Raw genomic sequence first — 24342 nt, 5'->3', positions numbered from 1 at the left:
CTTACCTGAACGCCTTTTCTCAGCGTGATGATGGAGAATCCACTCCCACCCTTGAGGCCAGTCAGGTCCTGTGAGGGGAGAGGATGGAGTCAACACAAGAAAACATAGCCAACTAGCTTTCGCCTCGTCGAGACTGGGTCAGGGAGGTCCCAGGAGGAGAGGCGGAGCAAAATTGGACGACTAGTCTGCGGGCAGAAGATGAAGTTAACCCATTGGTGGATTCTCCATTGTCACGCTGAGAAAAGGCGTTTAGGTAAGACCAACGCCCCTTTTGTATGTCCCTTTTGTGTTATCTCTTTATTTTTAAAGCCTTATTCAAATCTTTTTACTATCTATTGATAAAATTTTGTTTAAAGTTTTGTTTATGTTTGTTTGCTTAATATAAGCCCTAACCCCCAAAATAAGCCCTAGTTTTGGGGTGAGGCGCATGCATAAAAATCAAGCTAGGGCGGGGATGGGGGGTGGAGCTGCCCCATGCACTCCACACCTGCTTACCTTAGGACTGCTGTAGCCAGGCCTCCTATGGTCAGCATCGCACCGGTGCCACTGCTCGTGGCAGGATGCCACATGGCTCGTCACACTGATGGCGCTGTTCACCTACTGGTGCCTCTTTTGGAGGCAAAAAAAAAAGGCTGGGTCTTATTCTTGGGAAAACGTGGTACTTATTGGCTGCTTGTTCTTAGCCTAATTTTTGCAAAGCTGTCTTCTATCTGCCATTCTTCCCCAGAAATTTGAAATACTATACTAGCACACTCAATACAAACCTTAATTCTTCTAAGAGAATGAATACATTTTAAGCTACCTCAATGGAAACTGTTAACTTTGAACTTACTTAGAAATATAGTGCTGAAGTCGTTTGTTTCACATGTAAAAAATGAGTATAAAATTATAAGCAGCAGTATATTGTGATGTTTCTGTATTTGTAGCTTTATTTGTGTAAACTTGAGAAAGCAGGTGGCACTTTCCATTGCATAAGAATTTTTGCTGAATTGCCTGCCATGTTCTGTAAATAATACAGTATTTGATTACAAGAGAATTTGGAATGTACTGAGTGGAAGGTTACATAACTTTGATGTGAGTTATTATTTTGGTTAATGAACAGAAGCCAATAACTCTGCAATGCAGTTTTGTCTTGTTCCTGCTCAGCAATATATAGAGCAGGCATGTCAAACTTGCAATGTCATGTGATGTCGCGCAACGTATCGGGCTGGTTTTGCCATTGCTGGCACTGGGGTGGGCGCGACTTCCACGTGACACATCCAGTCCACAGGCCGGCAGTTTGACACCCCTAATATAAAGCAATAACACAAAAGCAAATCTCTTGAAATCAGTACAAGTTCATCTACTGATTTTCTACCATTTTACTATTGAAATTCTGTATCATACAACCCATGCTGTTCTGGAATATTCTGTAGGAAAAAAGGGAATTAAAAGACTGCAAACCATTAGAGCCACGTCTGCTAAGTATCTTTTAAGATATAAAATCTGTTACTTCCCTCTTTTTCCTCCAAACTTAGACATATTATTTACAGATTATTTATTATATAAAGATGCAACATATCTGGTCAGAATAGCATGATGAGAGTGTCTAAACTCTACCTCAGATGAGGGATCTTTGTAAAAGAACCTTGGGATATCTAGTGGAGTGTATTGCCACAACAAATGAAGCATATATATGGTTTCCTAGCTCTTGATTTACAAAAATGCTATACCATAAAGAGGTCTTCGCTTGGTATGAAGGTGAGCAATCTTTTGCAGATCAAGGGCAACATCTAATACTGAAGGGTTAAGAGTTGCCTAATTGGTAAGGATCGATGGGGAAATTTCCAGATTTTTGAATTTTAGGTTTATTAGGATTCATATGATAAGGTGAGGGATTTTTTTTTTTGCATACTTTCAACATTGCAGGAGCTATAGGAGTTTTTGTAAATTCTTATCAGAGGGGATTCAGGCCCCACAAGTCGCTCATCTTTGATTTAGTATAGGTGATCCTAGTTCCACCAAAGAAAGAACTATATATATATTTTAAAAAAGGTTTATTACTTTTATGTACAATAGTTACAGAATACTGTACAAAAGAAGATAGTGTCGTTGCACAACAAACAACTTAGGTTTCACATTCAATTTGAATGTCCCTGCAAGTACCGTATATGCCGGTGTATAAGGCGATTTCCGCAAGCGCTAAAATCGGCGCCAAAGACGGGGGTCGTCTTATACGCCGAGTCGTCTTATACGCCGGAAATACTGGTAGTTTCCGGCATATAAGACGACGTTCTAGGAATGAGGCTCGGCGACTAAGACGGGGGTCATCTTATACGCCGGGTCGCCTTGTACGCCGGCATATATGGTAGTGTCAAAATATCCACTATACCTGCATGGTATAGAAGCAGCAATCCAGTTTTATAGGTTTCTCCAGCATAATTATTATTAAAATAATTGGCTAGATTTTTATTAAAAAAGAGTTCAAACAGACATATTGCACCTGTCCCCCAAAAAACCTTCCACTGCAGTTAGTTAATGGTACATTCTACATATGAGCCTCGTTCTATATCACACTGCTAGATTTTCTACCAGTTTTTCTTCACCTTGTCTATTCAACAGCTGCCTTCAACAGATGTTTTGGACCCATAACTATGTAGGCTCTGATCCAAAGCTAAATCTGCAAGTGGTACCTTTTTTTAATTGAGCTTGCACATTCTTGATGGCAGTAGTGGAAAAATAGGAAGTACTTAAAAACATGTGAGAAACATGGTATTTGTATTATTTATATATTGCAGGGCCTAGTTAATGGTGCAACTGCAATTTAAAGCATTTATAAGGCTCATTAATGACCCACTATGTGCCAAATAGTGACCACTGGTTGAGTGTTAAGGTGTCCTTAGAGGCGATGAGAAATAGTATGCACTTGTCTTGCATCCTGTTTCCTCAGCCATTTAAGTTTCAATCTAAATGTTACACTTAGTTCTTGCTGCTTGGCAATTTCACATTATGTTCATATACTGTATTTCTTGAATGGATAAGTGGTAGTGTTAATCCATAGTTTGCACTTGAGGAATTTCACATCATCTTTTTGCTCATTCATTGGTTGAATGAGCACATTTACATCGTTATTGTGGGAAACAGTTTGTGAGGAAATTAACCAGAGCAGACATTGTGCTCAATCCTGTAGTAATGTGCAGCATGGCTTCAATTTGAATTACAATACCACGTGGGTTTAATTTGATTTTCCTCAATTGATTTGTAAAAATACTCTGCGTGTCCAAACTCACCCCCAATGCGTCCAGTTCAAGTCCATGTGAAAATATTGGCATAAAATTAGAGAATTGTTTTTTCTGCCCATAGGTCTGATTAATTATGAGCAGATCTTTAAGTGAGATAGATATGGACAGAAACAAAACTTCCAATGACAAGCTAATTATTCTCAAGGTTTCTTAACACTTATAGGCAACCCCTGCAGGCTTCATTACTCTGATTTAGTGTAAGATTTTTTTTCTTCACTCAGTGATGTGGAACAGATGTTTGATTGGCCACACCTTGAGATACATTATGACTAGGCCAATGGTATTTTTGCTGTTCAGAAATCAGCCCAATTGGACTTTAATCATCCAGATAAGTGTGCATAGCACTACAACCTTAAACATTTGTTAATAAAACCCAATTAACTTAGTATATTGCTGACGTCAGTGAGCCAATGTTGCAGCATTCTTATTTAAGGATGCTATGAAATAGACTTAATAGTTTGTTAGGTTTCTTGTTCACCAAGGTTTCCAAAATTGCTGGGCTTGACTTCTGTTTTCATTATTGAATTCTCTAAAACACACTTCTGTTAAATCCTTTTAAATACAGTATACTTTCACAATTATGCGCATATACCCAGTAATGGAGAAATGGTAATTTAAGCACATCTATCACCACTACCTTAAAAACAATCTACATTTTGGGTTGTAACAAGGTTTCTAGATAGTTTGCTCTAGCTTCCAACTCAAAACATACTAAAATATGTTTAAATATTTACAAGATACAACTACATACATTAAAAAATTAAAAGCCAAATGCAAATAGTAGCACGGAAAAACAAACTATAATCTGTAAATAGGAGGGAACGCATCTGAATACTGAGCAGCATGATTGAGATATTGACTTACTACTGATCAAGAAATAAAGCAGGCTGTTCATACACTGTAGTAAAATATTCACAATTAGCCGGAAGAAGGCTTCTTGACAAGTACTGCTAATTAAGAAGAATGGTATATCATCTACAGCAGGAGTGTCAAACTACCGGCGGGATGCACCATGACGTGCCCACATTGCCGGCAATTGAAAAAAAGTCACGATACATTGCGACACGTCATGTGACGTTGCAAGTTTGACACTCCTGATCTACAGAATGACTTTCAACAGGATGTTAAAACAGAGTTGGGAAAGGCTTGAAGTTCTCCAGTTGTTCATCTCCATCAGTTCCCACCAGGAGGGCCACTGATCAGATGGTTGTATATTATAAGCTAAAATTATTTGGAAGAACATAAGCTCCCCTAGGATAAAGTGCAGAAAAATGAAACAAATGGTTTTTTACTCTACATTTACCAGGACAATCAGTTCTAAATAGAATACAGTGGTCAGAATGAGCAATAATCAGAACAGAGAACCCATCCAGACCTTTAATGTGCGTTGAGAGAAGTATGCTGCTGGCCCTAGTCCCACGCCCCCAATGAACATGAAAGGGGCGTAACATCTGTACATACAAGTCTTCATTATCTGTTCAAAGCCCCATTTCTTCTCTTCCTGTTTGAATATGGATAGAGTCTGAATAGGAATTTAGCATCAGATTTGATAAGATGTAGTAGCCATTTTGAGCTGGCTGCAATACATTGAAACTGACTTCAAGTGGTGACAGTGACTGCATTGGATTTCCTTAATAATGTGCTGGCTGGGGATTGTGGGAATTGAAGTCAAGGCTACACTGGAAAAATCCAACAGATGTGTCTTGAACACATGTTCAAAGGGCAAATCCTTTTATTGTCTGAGTTTCTAGAGTCAACTCAGAGTCTTCCTAAAGCATTAAGCTGCTTTTATAAATGAGATTTTTAAAAAGATGCTTTATACAGACCAAATTGTATACTCTTGGTATCCAAATATTCTTTTTTTAAAAAAAAGAAAGAAAAAAGTAATAATGATGGCATTTCATATGTAACAGGTACAATTTTCCAGTCAATTTAAAAACTTGAAGGCTGTTGGATCACTGGACCAGCTTCACATCCACTTAAATCGCCTCTGATCTGGCCATCCTCTGACCTCATATATGTAAGGAACACTGTAACAGTGGCAAATGTTGCAGCATTAACAGGGAAAGCTCGAAGCAAGGTGGATGTAAGACCCCTTGTGAACACCCTTGGCCCTTCATCCCGGTAGCTTTTTCTAACGCAGTCCAGAATACCCTGGTACCGTACGACTCCTCCAACTCCATCAGCCTGAAGGCGGGACTTAATCACATCCACAGGATAAGTAGAGAGCCAGGAGACTATGCCAGACATGCCTCCTGCCAGAAGCAGTTTGGGAACAATGTAACTATCTTCCGCCTCACACCCCAGATACCTTGTTAGGCAGTCATATGTTAAAAAGTAGAAACCGAAGCTGGGGGTCTCTCTCAGAAATGTGGAAACCATTCCTTTGTTGATGCCTTTTAGGCCCTCCTTTCGATAGATCTTCACCAAGCAGTCCAAAGAGTTTTTGTAGTTTTTGGACTTCAATTTGTATTCCCCTGTTCCTTGCAGCTGCATCCGTGTCTTAGCCAGTTCCATAGGACAGCAGATCACACACTGAATGGCGCCTGCTGCTGAGCCTGCAAGGAACTGATGTAGAGGTGTGTCCTTTCCAAGAGCACGGAGAGCATTCCCTTGAACGCCAAAGACAAGGGCATTAATGAAGGTAAGGCCCATCATAGGCGACCCAATACCTTTATAAAGTCCAAGCGCCTAGATGAAAACAAAGCACATAAATAGATGATGAGCAGGAATTTTAAGACTTTTCTCAAGCAACAAATAATAAAACTGTTAACATTCTGCATTTTTTTTATTTTGTACATCAATAGATAGATCTGAATTGTCCTTTAGGCATGGCATTCCTACAATGAGACAAGACAACTTGTCATACCCAAAAATCACACCCCAAAGATCTGCTCTTTTTTCAGCAGCAAACAATTGAATATTTGTGTGCAAATGCCAAAAATACTCCACAATCCCCAAGTTCACACATTTCAATGTGCAGCTGTTTTCAAAAGTTCTCCTATGTCTTACCCTGTATTACATTTTTTTTTACACTTGGCAGCTACTTATTTAATATCAGAATATGAACAAGGCAAATTATCACTAATTCCATCTCCCTAATCTGGATTGGACTCATGTTCTAATAGAATGGAGAACATTAATGATCAGGAGATGAATCAGCAACAGTTACCACCAACTGCTGAGCACATCCCTTTAGGAATCAAATGCCCATCTTTATATAGCTATGAGGAACCCAAGGATCGTTCCTATATGAATTCTGTAGTTTTCATCTTGCAAATGAGGAACCGAGATCAATAGTAAAGCAGCAGGAAAAACAGCAATCTTGTATGAGCTTTGTTTGGGGGCATGAATGGGAATAATTCAGCATTTCTCCCAAGCCTTCCAAAATTTTGAGGCACAGATGGATACTGATGAAATTAAGCATCCTGCCCTAGAACAGTAACACATTCATATGCATGGTCTACAGTAATTACTATGCACATCTCTTGATATACTCTAAACTTGTGCCAGTTATTCAATATTACTGCAATATTCCCACACATCAATACTTCTGTTTACAACTAGATAGGAGTGAATTTGCATTTATCCACTACCTGCTAGGAGTATCAAGCATCCACACAATTTGGATCATTAAACTAAACTTAAATATGGATGGAATGGTCTCAATTCATGGCTTTGGATAACAAATGAAGACTAGTGCTACTGCTGCTGTTATGGTTTTGTGGCTTGTTGTGGATTTTACTATCCTATACTATGATATTTTCTAGACCACTTGTAGATAGCTCTTCCTCCACTTAAGTGCAAACATGCACATTCATTCAGGATGTTACTTACAGATTCTTGCTTTATGATAGACTGGAAACAATGTACAGTCCCACGGTAGAGCGGCTTCTCCACATTTTGAACTTGAAGGCGTACCTATAAAATGTAATTAGAATTTACTGACATGGCAAAAAATCAGCAGATAGTATGATAATACCTTTGGGTGCAAACACATAATGTTGCTATGTACATTTGCAGGCATGATGCCACAGGAAATTAAAGAGAACAGTTTGTGTTTTGGGAGCCACTCAGATTTATGTTATATCCTATATAAGTGGTGGCAAACCTATGGCACGCGTGCCAGAGGCGACACTCAGAGTCCTCTCTATGGGCCCGTGCACCATTGCCCCAGCCCTGCCTCCCCATGGCCCCCTCCTCACCAGCAGCCCCCCCCCAGAGAGTCACCCCCAGGCACGGCCCACGCGGAGCAGTGCAACCAAGGACATGGCAGCCAGGCAGCGGGGACAAGACTCCGCCCTCGCACCCTGTCGCATGCAGATAATGCTGTGGGGTGCGGGCGGAGGCCGTGGCCACCATCATGCTGTGGGGGGCTATGAAGGCGGTGGGTGGCCTTGCAGGCAGGCGGGGGCGGGGGGCAGAGTGGGAGGATGGGGCAGTTTTGGGGCATTTGGTCTCTAAAAGGTTTGCCATCACTGTCCTATATGGAATGGTTACTTGCTAGGATGTTAAATTAAGATCTTCAGTAAGGCAAATCCTCATTTGGCTGTTCAGTTATTGCTGGTTTAATTAGCACATCTGATATTTCTAAAGAATTAAAAGTTGCTCATCTATCGAACCATGAATAGTTATGCTCAAAATGTATCAGTCGTAAAAGAAAATGTTCCCCAGGCATAGTGTTAGATTTTTTTATAGGACCATAACTGCAAGACTTTTACAAGCTTAGGTTTGCAACTTAGATAAGCCAAAAATCTAAATAATCTTAGTACAATAAATTCCAGTAACCTATACATTAGATTTACAAGGTCAGAAAATCCTGTTTGGAGGAACAATTTGGAACCTGGATATTTTAAAACTATATAAGGATCTCAGAGACTAATGATAGTTTAAACCTTAAAAGCATTGCAAGTAAGAGTTCCATTGTCATTTCTTAATAAAAATCAATATAACGTTATGCTGGTTCTAGCTTTTCTTATCTATTTTGTAAAGGTGAGTAGCAATCACATGTTGGCAATTTAAAATACTAAAAACATACCAAGAGTGGGCTCAGAAATTATTCCAGTAGCAATACCTAAAATGCGTTAACACAAAGCAGTCATAGCTATATGGGGAAATGAAAAATGGATACCTAATTTAATGAAAGGCTGAAACAGAATCCACAATTTAAGAGGCGTTTGTTTGTTAGCACAGGTATACAAACTTTAAGCACAAAAGGGGACAAAGAAAAACAGTAGAGAACAAATTGCAAAAGTTAGGCTTTTCTTTTTTAAAAATATAGATTATATTTAAAGGCATTACATACCCCACACCCTCCACTCTAGAAACATTTTAAAAACTAAAAAAAAGGGAAGGTACTTTTTGCTCGTTTATAAAAATTTGAACTAATCATAAATGTTGGAATAAATTAAGACCGAGAGAAACAGAATGTTCACCTGGTCTATACTTACTAGGTAACTCTCCCGTGATGAGGCTTATCTGTCATCTACAACAAAGTAACACTTTTGCTGTTAATGAAGACAGCCCCTAGCTCAAAAAGTAAAGTCAGTTAAGTAACAAAGCAATTGTACACATTACATCAACAAAATGGGGCAGGAGTCTCCATTTGAAGAGCTGGCTCAAAAACAGTTCAGCATCTTCCCCATTTTACAAGCCCTACCCTCCCGGTCCCACAAACCCAGCCTGCCTAATCTTTACAACTACCTGAAAGTTATTAAACTTTGCTTTAAATTCCATTACATTTATTTATTTTTTAAAAATAGCATTCAAGTGAAAATAGTGCCTAGCTACAGTATTCAGCTTCATCAGGAAAAGACTGTCATATTAGGTAAGGGTTAACAAACATTTAATTCTACATAAATGTCATTTCATGAAATCAGTTGTTTTATTTCTGACAGATTAAAATAAAGCAATGATATAATCCTGTCCATATTTTCTTGAAAGCTAATCCCACAGTGGGGTGTGCTTTCAAATAAATATGCATAGAATCTGTCTGCAAAACAGATTCCCCCTCCTCAGTGTGAGTAGCCATATCACTGTTCCTTTAACAACACAATAGCAAGCTAAGCATTTAAGATAAATGCTTTATAGGTATGTATATTTATAAAAGAAATTATGTTTTCATGTTAAAATTGTGTAAATTATAAAAGTCTCTCAGTGATTTGTGATAAATTAAGAAACTTCCCAAATATGATAGAGTTTTCTTACAAAGCAAATGTATTGAACATGTTTCCAAGATTGCATATAGCTTGATGCCCACACACAGTTTGAGGGAATGTGATGCAATAATTGTTTTTAAGCTAAGATAGCCAGTGAATATCCACTTAAACATCCCACGATACCATGTTTGTGATAGATGAAATATAAATACATCAAAACAATTAAACTGAAATAAATTTCAAGAGTGCCAACTCATTCCATGAACCTGTCTATTATAATATATACAAGATTAAGTGTAACTCCTAAAATGTACTCATTCTGATAGGAAACAATGTGAAAAGAAGTTCAGTGCAATTTAATAGAATGAATTCATAGCAAAGATTATTTCTTGATATGAAATAACTAGAAAATGCAGTTATAAGCCAACAAGCTACATTTCTCAAGGCTTATCGTGCTAACTATTCTTTTACCTTTTAAGGTTATTTACAGAATGTTATTCAGCACATTTTCTCGTCAAAAAGGTTACATAATTCTCATACAAGCTGAAATACTTGGATTTAAGTCAATTTATTTTAATGTATATTCTTAGCATTTAGCTTCACCCTGCACATTCATATTCCAAAATAAGCCCCACATATTTTAGTGAGGGATTCCCTGAATTAAAAATGCAAACATGTTTACAACTTAAAATCCCTTTACTTCCATTATTAGTATCCATTTCACAGTCGTTCTGAATACAATTTGACTTTGGTACAGGTGCAGATATTACCCAAATTCTAATTTTGTTCTTGACTAATAATCTACTATTGAATTCTCCAACAGCAGACAATATATACCCGTGTCTTAAACAAGAAAATAAAAATTGTCATTGAAAACTCACAACATCTTTTCTTGGATGGAAAGAAGCACATTAAATCAGCAAGACTGTTTCATCATGCAGCAAACAGTCATCTGGTCAATATAATTAACAAATTAATTGCTTCAAATGCAAATAAGTGTACCAGATAAAGCAGGATTAAGGAAAGTGCATTTTAAAATTTTATTTTAGTGCAAATGAGTTATGTACACTCAAAACTATATCTAGGATTTATTAGATGCCACTGAACTATCATATTAAAAATATGGTTGAAGGCAGATATCTCAGAACACTTTTTAAGTGCATCAAACAAGGGATGATATAATCTGGAACTCTAGATGTTCCATTTCTGTGGAACGTTTAATGCAATATGGGACATAACTGCAATCTATTGGAAGGTCTCTAGGAGGTATTTTACTTAGATGACCTCAAACATCTAGATCCCTTCCCTATTTGTAAGGGCAAGTATTGCCTTCAGTCTAATCACATATTCTAAGAAAGTTTGTGAAAAGTAAACCCACCTTAACTGTATCAAATGGATGTCCTACCAGTACACCAGCAGCACCTGAAATAAACAGAGAGGACAATGAGACCATGACATTGAGACCATTATGTAGAATACAGAATAAGGAATTTGCAAAATAGAAATATTAAATACAGTTTAGTGCAAGGATTAGGATTAGGGTTAATCCATCTATAGCAGGTGGTGAAATAGATCAGAGATTGAGAGAAAATAAAAAGGATATGATAATCTTAAAATTGCAAGTAAATAAAAAAAAATGCTAACACAACAAGACCAATAAAAAATAGCAGTAACTAGGGGGGCCAACATTCCCACAATTGTAACAATAGCACAATTGCACTCAGGTCACATATTCCACCTAAGCTAAAGCCTTGGGGAAAAAACTAGGCCTTCAAGGCCTGTTATAAGGACCACGAGGTCAGGGCTGCTCAAACCTTGGGGGGGGGGTATTCCCAGGGGATAGGCAGGCTTTGTGACAGAGAAGGCATAGCTCCTGAGTCCCACCAAATGGCATCTCTTTAAAGATGGTTCCTGGAACATACCCACTCTGATAGATGTTACTGGGAGAAAGGCAGTCCCTTAAAAAAAACAGGCCCTATGGCATGAAAGGCTTCATAAGTAAAAAAACCAGCACCTTTGAGTTGGACCTGAAAGCTTATGGTAAGCAGTGCAGCCTGTGCAATGAGGTGCTACATGGACATACTGAGGACTGCCCATAAGCTCTTGCCTCATCACAATTGTTGCCAGCTGCAGTTTCCAAATGGAAGCTTGGAGCAGGTCAAATGAGAGACACTTCACTTTTCATTTTGGCTGACAAAAGGCAAATTTAAAAAAATGTACAGGATGTTGCCACTACAGTAGATACCATCCACAAAACCACTACAGTAAATACCATCCTCCAACAATACAGCTGAGACATGTAAGTCACTGTCCTTACTATATTTCTAATAGCTATTTCCTGCCCTATCACATAACACCTAATTCATCTAGTATGCCTGAGTTTACTAAATACAGGCATGTTTAAAATTTCATGATTTAAGAGCATATCATTGGCAACTTGATACTACATAATGGGTTTAATAGTCAAATGGGGGGGGGGGAATACCAAGCAGGGGAAAAGTCGTTTCAAACTCTTCACTAAAGAATTAGGACTATCTGCTAGCCTGAATAGCCAATCTGGCAAAGTATCACTGAGCACAGAAGGCTATGCTTCCAATATCACGCAGTCCACACAATATTTCTCTAATAAGTGCTTACTCCATGCTTTGCTGGAAAATACATACTTATTCCAAGACTATTAAAAAAATCCAGTAACTGCATATTAAAAATACATCAAATGTTTCATCAGCCATAAGCTTATCCTCATTGCACATGACAGAAACTTAGGTTAGAAATGATTGGCTTCCTCAACACAGAACTAAATATTTACTCTCTGGGCAAGCTTAAAGTTCTACTGTTTATAGGGTACATCTGCCATTTTAAGAAGAATGGACTGAAATGGCAGATTGTTTCCTATCCATTTTCCATCTGTGAGAAAGGGGTGGGAAACAATTTCATTCCACATTATCATCCATTAGTTTCAATGGGGAGGAAATTGCCCGAAGCAATAGGAAATAGAACAGGATTTCAAAGTGAATGGCTCCAATCTTGGAAACCTTTCAGGAGGGCCAAAAGAGAACCAAGGCTCCTTTTAATCTGCCTAGGTTTAAGGCCTTCTGCCAGTAGAAACAGCTATGTCTCCAGTTTGATCCCAGTTTTGATCTCTGCTCCATCAATGAAGCTACTTTTTCAATATGTAAAACTACATAATTTGCATACTTGTAGATTTTGTAGATAAATTCTCTGCATGTTCAGCTAGAACACCTATTTGTTAAATCAGCACAAAAGCTAATATTTCTGTACAGACAAAACTGTACAGAAGTGTTTATTTGCAGAAGTAAATTTACCCAATACTAGAATAATGCAAGAGTGATGAGGAAAAAATAGAAGTGATTTGTATGGTAAATTCAAATGATGGAAAATAGGAAGTATCACCACACCTCTAATACAAATCCTTTTCCAATAGATTATGAATATCCAATTAAAGATCCAATCCTTTATTCTTATCCTCACAAAATCAGCACTCTGATGCTCTGGGCTAAAACCATTTTTGTGGCAAATAAAATCTCCTACGCTCCCTATCTGGTCAGAGGGGAAAAAATCCCACCCTTTCTCTTTCTGCAAAAGGGAAGAATAAATGTAATTACCTCCTCCTACATTCCTCACTCCTTTATCTTGCTTTTATCTTTTCTTCAGAGGATCTTATCTTTTCCACCCAAATCTTGATAGCTTGCCTTACGGGGAAGCAGGACAGATTATACCCTGTCTGCAAGGCACTTGTGACTCCGGCATCAAGTGAGCAGTTCCAACACAGGCTAAAAGGAAGGCAATATCTACAAATCTGGGCTGCTTACATTACAATAAACTGATACATCTGTATGCATTTGTTATAGGAAATGAGGACAAGCCTTTGCGGGTACATATATACATATAAATAAAATTACACATTTTGTTTTGAAACGTTTATCTTTGGGACTAAGGCAGGGTTAAATCCTAAAACAGGTTAGCATTTGAAGTTCTTCCTTTAAAAACACAAATGTGTGTTGCAGCATTAAATATATTAAAGCCTTGCTAAACCATTTTAAAGTTACATTTAAATGGCTTAAATGCTGGAGCTGAGTATCTAAAGAACAACATGCTTGTCTATGTAATGACATAGGGAAGGTAGTAACTGAAGGGAAGCATTCAATTGGCTAGTGGTTACCAGCATCTCTGAATCAATATAATGCAGCCATGGGCTAGAACCAGAAAGTCCCAAGTACAAATTAATTTTAAGGCACAAAAATGTCTTTGTCTCTTTCCATCAAAACCTACTACTCACAGACTGCTTGCAAGGAAAAATTAAAAGAGTACTATGTATGCCACTTTCAACTTTTGGAGGAAAGACACATGAAAAGCAAATAAATAAATATCCTGTGCTAGAAATGAAAACAAGGGCGAGTACACTGGAAAATGTTACTTATCACCTCAACAACAAAGCAACTTTGTTTTTATGTTCTGGGACTTAATTAAAACAACTATGAGGAAGTGAAATTAAATTACTCACACACATATTTTCTGAATGTTTTGAACAAATTCCAAAATTCTTGGGAGTATGTCAAGAGGCTATGACTAAAACCAGAAAGTTGTCAGAAAAGGAAAAAACAAACTGGAAGGGTTTTTTCCCCCCTGATTTTTAGTTTTCTACATTCATCCCCACATCTGTAAAATGACCCAAGAGAATCTAGCTGGGAAAAGCTGATTTACAATTTGCTATGTACCAAGGCTCAGAGTAACATTACCCTCCAGCTTTAGATAAACTGATTACTAGAAGCTCCTTCTCGTGTGATTTCACAATGAAAGAGATTGGAAAGACATTGTACTTTGAATCTGTGTGGAGACAGAACAAATAAAAAGAATAGTTTGAAAGGACCGTAAACACTTCTTAACAGGAAAATGAAGCTTTCCGATTTTTTAAAAAATGGTCCCACAATAACAGGAGACAGAAGTCTGCTTTGGCAGAAGCAACAGCAAGAGATTCAATAACTTTCCCTGTAAGAATTAATTTTTGTCTATTCTTCCCTAGTGGGCATTTATGCTTTATATGTGGAGTTTCCAAGAAATGAAAGTGTATCCCATCTATTCTGAGGGGGAAACAATCATGCAATAAGAACAATCAGGAAGTGGGGGAAATGAACTCTGGGCTGCTTTGGCCTTCAAAATATCTCAACTCTTTCTCTTCCCAGTCCACAAATGGAGTCCAGTTACTTGTTTTCAGTTGTAAGACTACATCTAGGATTTCGTTCCATTACACTTAACAGAATTTTCTTCCTAACAGACCCTTATGGGTTTGGGCCAAATCCTAAACCAAAGTCGGTTCCCGGCTTGAAAACTTTAAATGATCGAGGAGAAGAAGATAAAGAGGAAGAGTCGATTTCCGCTTTAGCACAATAGCCTCGCCAGGCTATGGTGGAGAGGTAGCAGGACCCACCCAAAGCCACACCGTTTCCGAGCAGTCATTCGCCGATTGTGCAGTACGAAAGCCAATCCAGCTCAGACAATGGGGACAATGGGGTCAACCAGAGAAGCGGCGACGCACCTCACCAGGTGTGCAAATCGAGTACAAAAATGAGGTAGGAAAATCACCGCTCGCCTGAAGGCTTCGGGTTGTCTCTTCCTCTCCCTTTCTAAGCGGCTGCGCATGAATGCAACACTTCCCGGCCTCCTCCGGGCGGGTGGCAGCGCATCTTCACTGCAGTGCGCCAAGCCGCGGAGGGAGAGGTGGCCATCTCTTGCCTACCGCAGCTGCCTCTCCCCCCCCCCCCAGCCACTCCACCGCCCCTGATCTACGCAAACCAGTCACCGTCGTGGCATGAACTATATCAACCTCGATCCTCCCCACCATCGCTCAGGGCGCCGCTTCTTACCTCCTACGCAGCCTGCGAGGAAATCCAGCGCCATGATCGCTTTGCCCGACGCGTGTTTTTCAAGCTTGAAGCGTTTAAAAGGCGCCTTGCTCCGGGTTTTTGTTTTGTTTTTTGTTGCGATGCACCTTGTGACTCCAAAGATTGTAACGAGTTTCCTTACGGAATAGAGGAGAGGTTCGGCTTCCTCCAAGTCCGAAGGGAGGAAAGAAATCCAGAGGCTCCTTGCGGTGGGAAACTCGTCCTTTCTTTGACTCCTTGGCTCCCTTGCGTTCTGACAGCGAGCCAGGGAAATCCAGGGCGCCCTTCGAACCGGCGCGTTCCTCCCTCGTTTGTCGCCAAACTGGACCGAGTCGTTTCTATTTCTGACGCCAGCGAGAGGAGGGGGAGACCGAGCCTTATGGGGAAAAGGCAGCCTCCAATAGGAGGCCTCTTGCAAGACAACGCCTTTCCAGTTAAGCCCTTCGCTCCGACCGTTCATTGGGCGATGCGCTGGGCGGCATCTTGCCACTGGAAGGCAGAGGCTGCAAAAGACTCGAAGTGGTGGGGAAGGAGGGAGCGCCACCTACTAGACCTGGGCGAATACCAGTCTCTGCTGTTGTGGCAGTGCATCTGCGCAAGGCTGGGCAGCTGCTGCGGGTTTAAGGCCGCTTTAGGGGCGGCGCGCTCGCTCTTATTCAGTGGAAGATGCGCGGGCAGTTACGCACTGATGCCGCGTGGGCTCCTGCCCAGCGATTCATGTTCGGGGGATGAGAAGATTGTTCGCCCTCGTGTTAATGCGGATTGCAAACTGAGAAACCGATCTGGGCAGCCTGAGGACGGAGGCAGGAGAAGTGGGATGAACTGGAAGGCCAAATCTGCCACTGTGCTGGTTACCTCAAAGATAGCTTCAGTGTGGCTTGCTTTCGATAGACATGCACAACGTTACATCATGAAGCGGGTCGGTGATTTTGGTTTTCAGAGACGAAGATGGCCCTGGGAATTCCCAAGGAGAATGTAATGGTTGTATTCGGGAGGCATATTGAGCCACGATGCATTTTTTTTTTAAAAAAAATTGAGGTTTAGTTTGTAGTCCAATGTCGTGGGAACCCAGGATTAATTAAATAGACAATGATTGTTGACCATGGGTATGTCTGTCATGCAGACGTTTGCCTACCAGTACTACTCAGTGCTTGTCCCCTGTAAATATTTTGGGAGGGCTAGCTTTGTTAGTCTCACAATAACATCTCTTATTGTCTACTAGTATTACTCATTGCTCATCCCCTGAGATGTATGCCGCTTGTTAATATTTTAGGAGGGAGGCCTTGTTAGTCTCAGAAAAAACCCTCAACAGGTAGTTTTTTAACCTTGACAACTTTAAGATGTGTGGTCTTCAACTCCCAGAATTCTCCATACTAAGCGGAGAATTCTGGGAATTGAAGTCCACCCATCTTAAAATTGCTAAGGTTGAAAAACACTAGGCTAACTTAAAAGGCAACAGTTCATTGTATAACCTTTTACAGAACACAATTCCATGAAAGAAGAATTAGATACCATGCATAGTTACTAAGAAATGGGGGAGTAGCATAAGCTAAGAACTAATGTTGGGCATACCGAAGATACCATTTCAGAATCATACAAACTACACTTCCAGGTGAAATCCAAAGAGTGAAAATAGTGCGTTCGTATGACATGCTCAACTGTACAATCTGGCTCAGTCCATGAGTAAATGTATCCAGTGACCTGATGCCAAATGACCCAGCAAACTAAGGATAGTTTTGATTTGCTTGGAAGCAGCTGTCTTGGCTGGTACCCCAGCTGCTTTTGCAATGGTTGGCAAGCTTTCCTTGCCTTTTCTTTTTTTTTAAAGAAACCAATTGTAAAAACAACGAATGCACCTCTGTGGGTAGCCTGGTGGGCATTAGGGTCATGAGGAATAGCATGTTACACAGCAGCTTCTCTGTCCATTTTTCTGCCCCTAAGTGACTGCATGAAAAAAGCTGGAGAAGAACGCAATCTTGTTTTATAGTTGCTCTAGTCTAGACTCATGAATCCAGAGGCCAGAACACTGTTGATTTTGAAGTAATTTTCCATTTATGAGGAAGTTGAAAGGAGTAGATCTATAAGATAGATTGCTAAAAACTGCAGTTTATGCCCTTTACATTAATCACACTTTGACCTGGCTTTCCACAGCATATTGCATCCAGAAATAATCTAACAGATAATTTATATATGACTATGCTATTGACTTCTGACAGTTGCTTCCTGTGTCTTTTCCAAATAAACTTGTTTAGTTATGTCATGTAAATCACAAGATGCCTTTTTTTCTTTGACAAATGAATATTAGTTTTAATCTGTGAAATTTAAATTTAATCCTTTATTTTATTCCAGAATTGCTCATGGTGGAGCTTTCTATATATATCTTTTCATATGACTTGTGCCTGTTTTGCTGCATGAAATGAAAATGAATACCCCCAAGTACAATATCTCATGACATTCTTTTCAAAGGCATTGATAATTTCTGAAAGCAATGGGAGAGACCAGGCAAAGCTCTGCTCTCCAGCAAGAAGTTAAATATTGCTTTTCTCATTAGTATGTAAAATATCCATTGGGGTTACTATTGAAATCCCTCTTAAAATATACATTCATCTCAATGTAGTTTACGTTTAATTATTCTGCTCTTAACATTTATTTCCTCTATGTGGTCATGATAATCAACACAGTTTTATAATTTACGTAGGCTGGTAACCTGTGTAGGAACTTTAACATCTGTGTTATTATATACTGATGGCATAATAATTTTGACATCTTATTTTGTACCAGTCTCAGCTTCTGAATCATCTCCAAAGGTTGCTTGCATGGAACATGTTATGATAGTCTAATAGCTGTTGATTGGGGTGTGAGTAATTGTTATTATGGTATCCTGGTCAAGATAGGATCATGTACTCACCCACTCCACCCCACCCCCTACTGGGACTTCTACCTTCGGTCCTTGGAATAGTCAAGGGTTAAGGAGGATTTTTTGAATATATAAATGTTATTAAATGTTGTTTTAAATGTTAGGATAAAAACTAAAAAAACCTAATACTGAATAAAGAACACAGAAAAAGAAACAAGACAAAGGTGAAAAAAAGAAAAGATAAAAAGAAATAGAAGCAGCTTCTGATTTTCTTTTCAGGAAATACAAGAGTAATTACAACATTATCTCTTACCCTATAGTTCCAGAAAAGTTTACTTTTTCTATTATCTATTTTTTTCCTAATTATTAAAACAACATGTCACAAGTGCATTTTTTTCGGTTTCGTGCAAAAAATTTGTAAGGTATTTCGAATCAAACATAAATGTAAATGTATTTTCTTTAACCAAGGAATTTAATTTAGTCATCTCTGCAAGTTCCATCATCACCAACTATTTCTTTGTTGCAGATAATGCTGAGCTTTTCCACTTTTGAGCATATAATAATTTTGCTGCAGTTGTCACATACAGTATAAAGACAAAGTCCAGTGCCTTTTTCTAACCGTCTATCCCAGGGGTAGGCAACCTTGGCTCTTTTATGATTTGTGGACTTCAACTCCCACAATTCCTGAAGTCCATGAGTCATAAAAGAGCCAAGGTTGCCTGCCCCTGGTCTATTTCAAAAGAAATGCCTCAATTGTATTCAGTTGTCTTTAAAATCTTCTGAATTAGTGTATGCATTTGTATTCACATTTTTTGTTTTTTTAACACATCTACCAGATGCAATAAAAGGTCCCTTCATATTGTTCACATTTCCAACATAAATTTAAAATACCATGGCGCATTCTAGACAATTTCTCTGATGACAAATACCAACAGTACTTCATTTTATAAAATTCTTTCAAAAATAATGTTCTTTCAAAAATAAATTTCAGTCCTCTCGACTACATATTTTCCCATTGATCCATTTGTGTATTATAATCACAATTATTTTACCCCATTATGTCATGCATTCTTTCACTTGTTCTTCTGATCAAGTTTCACCAAAAGTTTACACATTGTAGCAATATTCTTCAGTATTTGTACATAATTTTGTTACATTGTCAAAACCACAAATGTTTTATCCATTTTAAACTTAACTATATACAGTGGGGCAAAAAAGTATTTAGTCAGCCACCAATTGTGTAAATTCTCCCACTTAAAAAGATGAGAGAGGCCTGTAATTGTCATCATAGGTAGACCTCAACTATGAGAGACAAAATGAGAAAACAAATCCAGACAATCACATTGTTTGATTTGGAAAAAAATTATTTGCAAATTATGGTGGAAAATAAGTATGTGGCTCTCACAGACCTGTAACTTCTTCTTTAAGAGGCTCCTCTGTCCTCCACTCATTACCTGTATTAATGGCACCTGTTTGAACTTGTTATCAGTATAAAAGACACCTCCCACAACCTCAAACAGTCACATTCCAAACTCCACTACGGTGAAGACCAAAGAGCTGTCGAAGAACACCAGAAACAAAATTGTAGACCTGCACCAGGCTAGGAAGACTGAATCTGCAATAGGCAAGCAGCTTGGTGTGAAGAAATCAACTGTGGGAGCACTAATTAGAAAATGGAAGACATACAAGACCACTGATAATCTCCCTTGATCTGGGGCTCCACGCAAGATCTCACCCCGTGGGGTCAACATGATCACAAGAACGGTGAGCAAAAATCCCAGAACCACGCAGGGGGACCTAGTGAATGACCTGCAGAGAGCTGGGACCAACGTAACAAAGGCAACCATCAGTAACACACTACGCCGCCAGGGACTCAGATCCTGCAGTGCCAGACATGTCCCCCTGCTTAAGCCAGTACATGTCCGGGCCCGTCTGAAGTTTGCTAGAGAGCATTTGGATGATCCAGAAGAGGATTGGGAGAATGTCCTATGGTCAGATGAAACCAAAGTGGAACTGTTTGGTAGAAACACAACTCGTTGTGTTTGGAGGAGAGAGAATGCTGAGTTGCATCCAAAGAACACTGTACCTACTGTGAAGCATGGGGGTGGCAACATCAAGCTTTGGGGCTGTTTCTCTGCAAAGGGGCCAGGATGACTGATCCGTGTACAGGAAAGAATGAATGGGGCCATGTATCGTGAGATTTTGAGTGCAAACCTGTAAGGGCATTGAAGATGAAACATGGCTGGGTCTTTCAGCATGATAATGATCCCAAACACACTGGGATCATTATCATGCAACGAAGGAGTGGCTTTGTAAGAAGCATTTCAAGGTCCTGGAGTGGCCTAGCCAGTCTCCAGATCTCAACCCCATAGAAAACCTTTGGAGGGAGTTGAAAGTCCGTGTTGCCCAGCGACAGCCCCAAAACATCACTGCTCTAGGGGAGATCTGCATGGAGGAATGGGCCAACATACCAGCAACAATGTGTGCTAACCTTGTGAAGACTTACAGAAAACGTTTGACCTCTGTCATTGCCAACAAAGGGTATATAACAAAGTATTGAGATGAACTTTTGATATTGACCACATACTTATTTTCCACCATAATTTGGAAATAAATTCTTTCCAAATCAAACAATGTGATTGTCTGGATTTGTTTTCTCATTTTGTCTCTCATAGTTGAGGTCTACCTATGATGACAATTACAGGCCTCTCTCATCTTTTTAAATGGGAGAACTTGCACAATTGGTGGCTGACTAAATACTTTTTTGCCCCACTGTATAGAAATATGATTGGCAAGTATATTCTTCCATTATCAATTCTTCCCTTGAGTTTATTTTAGATTCCTCTTGAGAAAGTTTTTGAATATGACAAGTTAGCTGTTTATGTTTACTTATTATTTCTCGTGTATAAAATGCTTCTTGTGCTGAAAGCTACCAGTGTTTTTGGGCACAGTCTAGATTTGCATTTATTTAATTTCTCAAAATGGCACACCTGATGAGAAGTTGCAAGTCATAAAGTAACTTTTTCTGATGTGACTTCACCAGAATATTGTTATTAGATTTCTGAGATGTTCATTAACAAACAGCTATTCCATCTTGGAAGAATTTAATCTGACTTTGTTTTGCCCCATTCAGATCTTTACCACCTTCAAGACGATCATTTATAGCTCAGTATTTTCTATATGTTGATGAATATTCCTCCTTATTCTGATTCTGATTTAAAAATGCCTTCTTTTAAATCAAGTCAGATAGATAACTTAATAGAAATGATTTCATAACAAAAAATATTTTAATCAGAAAGATTATTTGCATTCATGACGGTTGTTTCTGACAATACATCTCTTGTCCATTCCTATAGGTAAAAGAATGATGCTCTCTTCCATATCATCTTTATAACGGTGCAGGCTCATCGGGTGACATCTGATGGCCCATACTTCTTTCAGATAAAGACATTTCAATCTGGCTTGTGTCCAGGAAGTCTCCCAATGCCCTTTAGAGACTCCTCCCACTGACCCATTAACAAATCAGCATTTAACCCAATAACTGCCAGATATTCTAACATACTGATACATGCTCTCTAGTTAGGGTTACATAGAGCTATATGAGGTTACATAGAGTTATACGGTCCAGAACACTCCTAAACCAATGGATGACTTTTCTCAGAGGTTGCATATAAATATTTAATAACATAAAGGAAGTGATCATGCCAAGAAGAAGACAAGAGTTCAATCACTGCTGCTTCATGAACCCTAACTGGAACCATTCACTTAGATGGGAGTGAATGTACCAAAGAACGATGCCCCAGCTTTCCATTGTTGTGAAGGGGTCCAGTGTGCTCCTTGGTCAATGATACTGAACACCATCAAGAAGTCTAATAGGGCCAAGAGGGGCCACTTTTGCAATCTAAGCCAAAATATAAATCATCTATAGTGCAACCAGTGTTCCATGAGCAGGCCTGAGTATTGACTAAAATGACCCAAATTATATATATATATATATATAAAACCTGAGGAAAAAAATAGCCAGATCCAGGGTGATCTTTCTCAGGAGATAGCATAAATGAAATGATGTCTTTTCTAATGAAGTGCTAATAACCTCCTACATCTATTTGTTAAATGCTGTCAAAGAGCCAGGAAAGGCATGGATCAAATCCATGAGTAATACCATTCTGACTACCGAGGACCATATTCACTTTCTCAAGCCTGACAAAAGAATCCCAGATAACTCCGCAAGGTATTTCTTCATTCATCACCATAGACTGTCCAATTGGCATCCAAGCCAGAGCACATTTCAAAAACATGAGCTGCTGCGGATGAACATAAAGAAAACCTGTGTTATCTATATTTTCTGAAACAGTCTAGTAATAAAAACAGGAAGCTGGATTAGATGAATGTTCTATCTGATTTGGTAAAGTTAATTCTTGCATTATGTCTGGTGGCCATTCCTCATTTTTTTTGCCTCTTTCTGGTCAATGGAGCAATCACTTCTTAGTGATTCATTTACATCTCTTCCAGCAGCTAAAAGCACTGATCTTGTGCATTTGAGCTGAAATTAGTTACCATTTTTTTTAATAATACAATACTTAACAACTCTTTCTGTGGGGTGGTGATGGGAAGACATGCACATGGTGTATTAACCCAGATTGCCAGGATATCAATGGACCATGGAGTTCAGACACAAACTTGACACAGTAGGTCAGAGATGCTTGTAGGGGACATTGGACACAATATCTTAAATGACTCTTAGGAGGAGTCTTAGGAGGAACATATATCACGAGATACCTCTATTCATACTTGGCAGGAGGTACAAATCACATGGACCAAATGAGAAGTAACCTTGTTAATCACTCACATAAAATGGTTAAGTGTTAACTAGACAAAGCTATTGGTTAACTGCATTTTGATACTCTTCTTTCTCAGCTCACCTGATCTGAGGCATGACTCCCAGGGAAATTGTCTTATACTGAATTGTCTACACATATTGGGCACCTACCAAGAGGCTAGGAAAATTTCTCACAACCAAATGTGAACTGCAACATCCATATTTGCATGTGTGTAATTGGGGGCCTAACAAAACTGGAGAGTATCAGGTTGGAATAGACTGGCTTGAGGCAATTTGTCTTTTAAAGCAAAATATCTGAATTAGTTGCCTATTTAACAATCCACTATGTGAATCAAGCCATTATGGTTTATAAATGCAGTTTATAATACAGCATATTGTGTGAATCCATCCAACTGTGCCTTAGACAATAAACCATAATTGCAAACAATGTTAATGCAGTAATCACCAAATCAAGTACAATAATCTGTTCACTTAGTCTAATACTGGCTTGACTGAATGCGTATTTCTCAGAAAAAAAAGGCTTCCCAAGACTTACTACTGAAATAACTGATGTAGCAATTTGGATCCCATGCACTCAGAGAACTCTAAACATGTGCCCAACAGAAGTTCCCCAACAGATTATATCTCTTCCCCTCCCCGCACCGATGAGAATGGTTTACTTAGGGCCTCATCTGAATACCAGACTGAATTGTATCTCTTCTCTGCTGAGGCATGAGATTCAAAAAGTCAAGAAGCAGGATTCACTTTTTAATTTAAAAGACTTAAAGACTAAAATACTTTGGTCTGGTTCAGCTCAGAGTTAACACTTTGGTTTGCAGGGCAAAAGGCATGAGAAGAAAGGTCTCTGTCCTCTGCAACAATTGCAGCTGGCTGCTATGACGTTGTGAATTGCCCATGTTCCAGGGACAGTTTCCAAATTCTGGTGATATATTTCTTTCAATTCACCTTCACAGAGAAGTGCAGAAAGCTGGTGCTGCCGACTTCAGCACCTATTGCTCAAACTCGAACGTCCCTCCAGAGTTCTTGTATGTGGAAAAACAGATTTTTCTTCAAACATTTTTTCCTGGATAAGCAAACACAGCTCACTTGGTGCAGATGGATTTCGTTGCTGGAGCTATTGGAGGTAATAAATAATATGGTGATATTTGATGAAGAGAGACCATTGTTATTTCTCTGATATTATGGGCATATCCCAGCACTAAAGTTAAAGAGTTTTGGGACATCCAGGAGTGAGAACTTAATCAGGCAAAAAGTTAACTGAGGATAGTAGCAGATTTGGGATCAGAGTCAATAGTCCTTCTAC

At 39.1% G+C, this 24342-nt stretch overlaps 2 protein-coding genes across 7 annotated transcripts in view; one reads left to right on the top strand and one right to left on the bottom strand.

Moving 5' to 3' along the window:
- SLC25A29 (solute carrier family 25 member 29) overlaps positions 1-17621 on the bottom strand; it is a 33682-nt gene extending 16061 nt beyond the window's left edge. For 3 of the 5 annotated variants that reach the window (XR_005556283.1, XR_005556284.1, XR_005556285.1), the window contains exons 1-5: positions 15325-17621; positions 10818-10861; positions 7119-7202; positions 4657-5972; positions 496-609 (exon numbers count right to left, since the gene is read on the bottom strand). Coding sequence is in view for 1 of the 5 variants with exons in the window: in XM_039339673.1 (XP_039195607.1) it covers positions 5214-5972; positions 7119-7202; positions 10818-10861; positions 15325-15802 (1365 nt within the window). In the remaining 4 variants the exon portion in view is untranslated. Of the gene's footprint in view, positions 1-495; positions 610-2019; positions 5973-7118; positions 7203-8731; positions 8767-10817; positions 10862-15324 lie in introns of those variants that run through there. The other 2 variants (XR_005556286.1, XM_039339673.1) reach the window with 2 other exon arrangements.
- SLC25A47 (solute carrier family 25 member 47) overlaps positions 11622-24342 on the top strand; it is a 36273-nt gene continuing 23552 nt past the window's right edge. The window contains exon 1 of one of the 2 annotated variants that reach the window (XM_039339677.1): positions 11622-15030. Coding sequence is in view for 1 of the 2 variants with exons in the window: in XM_039339676.1 (XP_039195610.1) it covers positions 24135-24162 (28 nt within the window). In the remaining variant the exon portion in view is untranslated. Of the gene's footprint in view, positions 15031-24007; positions 24163-24342 lie in introns of those variants that run through there. The other variant, XM_039339676.1, reaches the window with a different exon arrangement.

This window comes from Crotalus tigris, unplaced genomic scaffold, assembly GCF_016545835.1.
Source record: "Crotalus tigris isolate CLP2741 ecotype Arizona unplaced genomic scaffold, ASM1654583v1 scf7180000017737.1785205, whole genome shotgun sequence".
Taxonomy (NCBI): Eukaryota; Metazoa; Chordata; class Lepidosauria; order Squamata; family Viperidae; genus Crotalus; species Crotalus tigris.
This window is presented reverse-complemented; position numbering and strand designations above follow the sequence as displayed.